This window comes from Pediculus humanus, genomic scaffold (assembly GCF_000006295.1).
Source record: "Pediculus humanus corporis 1103172107667 genomic scaffold, whole genome shotgun sequence".
NCBI classification, from domain to species: Eukaryota; Metazoa; Arthropoda; class Insecta; order Psocodea; family Pediculidae; genus Pediculus; species Pediculus humanus.
The window spans coordinates 1225129-1227617 of NW_002987276.1; the positions used below are offsets into that span (position 1 = coordinate 1225129).

General features: G+C 25.7%; 1 protein-coding gene across 1 annotated transcript in view; it reads left to right on the forward strand.

The window, feature by feature from the left end:
- Positions 1–1304: 1304 nt before the first annotated feature.
- Positions 1305–2489, forward strand: part of Phum_PHUM287700 (hexaprenyl pyrophosphate synthetase, putative) — a gene marked incomplete at both ends in the record, with an annotated part of 2399 nt that continues 1214 nt past the window's right edge. The window contains 3 exons of the mRNA XM_002426917.1: positions 1305–1540; positions 1971–2099; positions 2176–2377. Coding sequence (XP_002426962.1) covers positions 1305–1540; positions 1971–2099; positions 2176–2377 — 567 coding nt within the window. The remainder of the gene's footprint in view (positions 1541–1970; positions 2100–2175; positions 2378–2489) is intronic.

The window sequence follows — 2489 nt, forward strand, 5'->3', positions numbered from 1 at the left end:
CCGCATTTCCGACTTACAATGTCAAATGCCTAAAGCCGTTTTCTCTTTCGTTGGTGATTTAACCGAAAGTCTTCATTTGACGTAACAAAATCCTTTGCACTCCGTCAGTCGAATTCTCTCTGTTGTACTGTAGACAACGTTTAGTGAGTTTTTTTTATTATTATTTTTATTTATAATTATATTTGTTTTCGGGTTATGACAGTTATTTGTTGAATACGTGTTAAAAACAATGATTAAATATTGTTTTAATTATTTTTAAGTGAATGAATCTCACTAATGAGCCAATTTTAATTTTGAAGTCAAGAGTTCTACTTATTCAATTGGTAATGTATTTATTTTTCTTATCCTCTTCTATATAAAAAACCATAATAACATACTTTTAATAAAAATATACAAATTTATTTAAACAAATAACTGTTTAAAAAAAAAAAAAAAAAATGTTACATATACATTTATTAATTAAATATGGCCAAGTGATAAATATAATTAAAATCTTGGAAATCGTTTTACAATTTTATTTTATAAATAAAATATTTTAAATTTAAATATTTTTATTAAATTAAAACACTCGAATGTTTATAAGACTCGACTAAAACAAAAGGTTGATATTAATTGTTTCACTCTGAGGAATTTTAATTATTTTAAATTTTTTCATATAAATATTTATTTTTAACCCAATTATTTATAGTATTCATACCTTCACATTTATTAATATCGCAGAGTTTTACTTATTGACTGCCAATTTGCTTAAAATGTTTATTTGTGAAAGCCCATATGGTCAAAAATGCTCAACTCATAATTGTATCACATACTTTATTTTATTCAGGCCACTTGTTAAAAATTTTTTTTTTTTTTTTTTTACTCAATATAAATGTTTAATTTATTTTAAACTATTAATTATTAGTTATTTAAAGTCTTTAAATCTATATTATTATTATTATTTATAAATAAATTTAGTGTGATTGACATGACTGAAGATTAAGGTTAATGAAATGTTAAGAAAAATTATTATTATTATTTTTAAATTATTTATATGTTTTGTAAAATTTGTAGAAAAACCTTAAAATGTAAGGTTAAGGTGTTGTGTTTTTTAAATTTTATATATTTTTAACAAAAATTTATTTTATTTTATTTTATGCAGAAATAATAAAAAAGTACTCAACAAATTAAATTTAAAAAAAAAGATGGCGGTCAGGACATTGAATACAACATGTAAAAATCTAACGAATTCTATTAAAATGCATAATTTGAAATGTCAATCGGTGTCCACAAGCATCGATATAAACCGGAAGAAATTATTCAAAATGGAAAATAATAATAATCAAATTGAAAAGGGAATTTTTAGATGTTACGGTACATCTCATTTGGCACCAAATCAAAAACCTGATTGGAACAAGGCAGTTTCAGAAGCGGAGAAAATCGTTGGATATCCGACTTCTTTTTTAAGCCTAAGATGGCTTTTAAGTGACGAAATTGCCAATATAGCATTACATTTGAGAAAATTAGTTGGTAGTAATCATCCCTTGCTTAAAACGGCCAAGTAAGTTGACATTTTTTTTTTTTTTTTTTTTTTTTTTATTAGAGTGAAATTTTTTCCTTCTTCCTCCCCTCCCCCTCTCGCCCCCCTACAAAAACTTAAACTTGTTACAAAATTTTACCGGTCGTTAGTCTTAGTCAGAAAAAAAATACCTCCGGGTATTTATAATTTTAAAAATTTCGGGTATTTTTTTTTTTTTTTATACAAAATTTCTTTATTTTAAATTTTTATATGTTTCTATTATTATTATTATTATTATTATTATTATTATTATTGTGTGTCGAGGCGTTTCCTGTTTTTTTTTTTTTTTTTGTTTTCTCTTTTATTAATTTCAACAACAACAACAAACAACAAATTAAGTTTTTTTTTTTTTTTTTTTAAAACAATTATTATTGTGAATTGAATGAATAATAATAATAATAATAATTTACAGAAGTCTTCTGTACAATGGAAGGAACAACATGCAAGCTTGGGGTTTGATTGTTTTGCTCATATCAAAAGCAGCTGGACATTTAAACGTTGATGAAATGGAAGAAGATAAAGCTGCTGGAGTCTTACACAGGTTGACCAACAAATCATTTACATGGAGATTATTTGTTTCGCGACATTATTATTATTAATATTATTATGTTTTACAGTCAAAGAGCTCTCGCTGAAGTCACAGAAATGATTCGAACATCACATTTGGTACACAAGGGTCTCGTTAACATTTATCCAGGACTCTATTCGGAAACATCCGTTCTTAACGACATGACTTTTGGTAATAAGATAGCACTCCTAAGCGGTGACTACCTTTTGGGTAATGCCTGTGCTGAATTAGCTGGTCTAAGAAATCAAAGTGTGAGTGTCAAACTAATTTCTTTTAACTTTAAATGAAAGAAAGAATGTGTTGTTGTGGTTGTTGTTTCCACCATTTTGTTGCCCTGGTTTTGTTGTCTGTAATTTTGTTTTT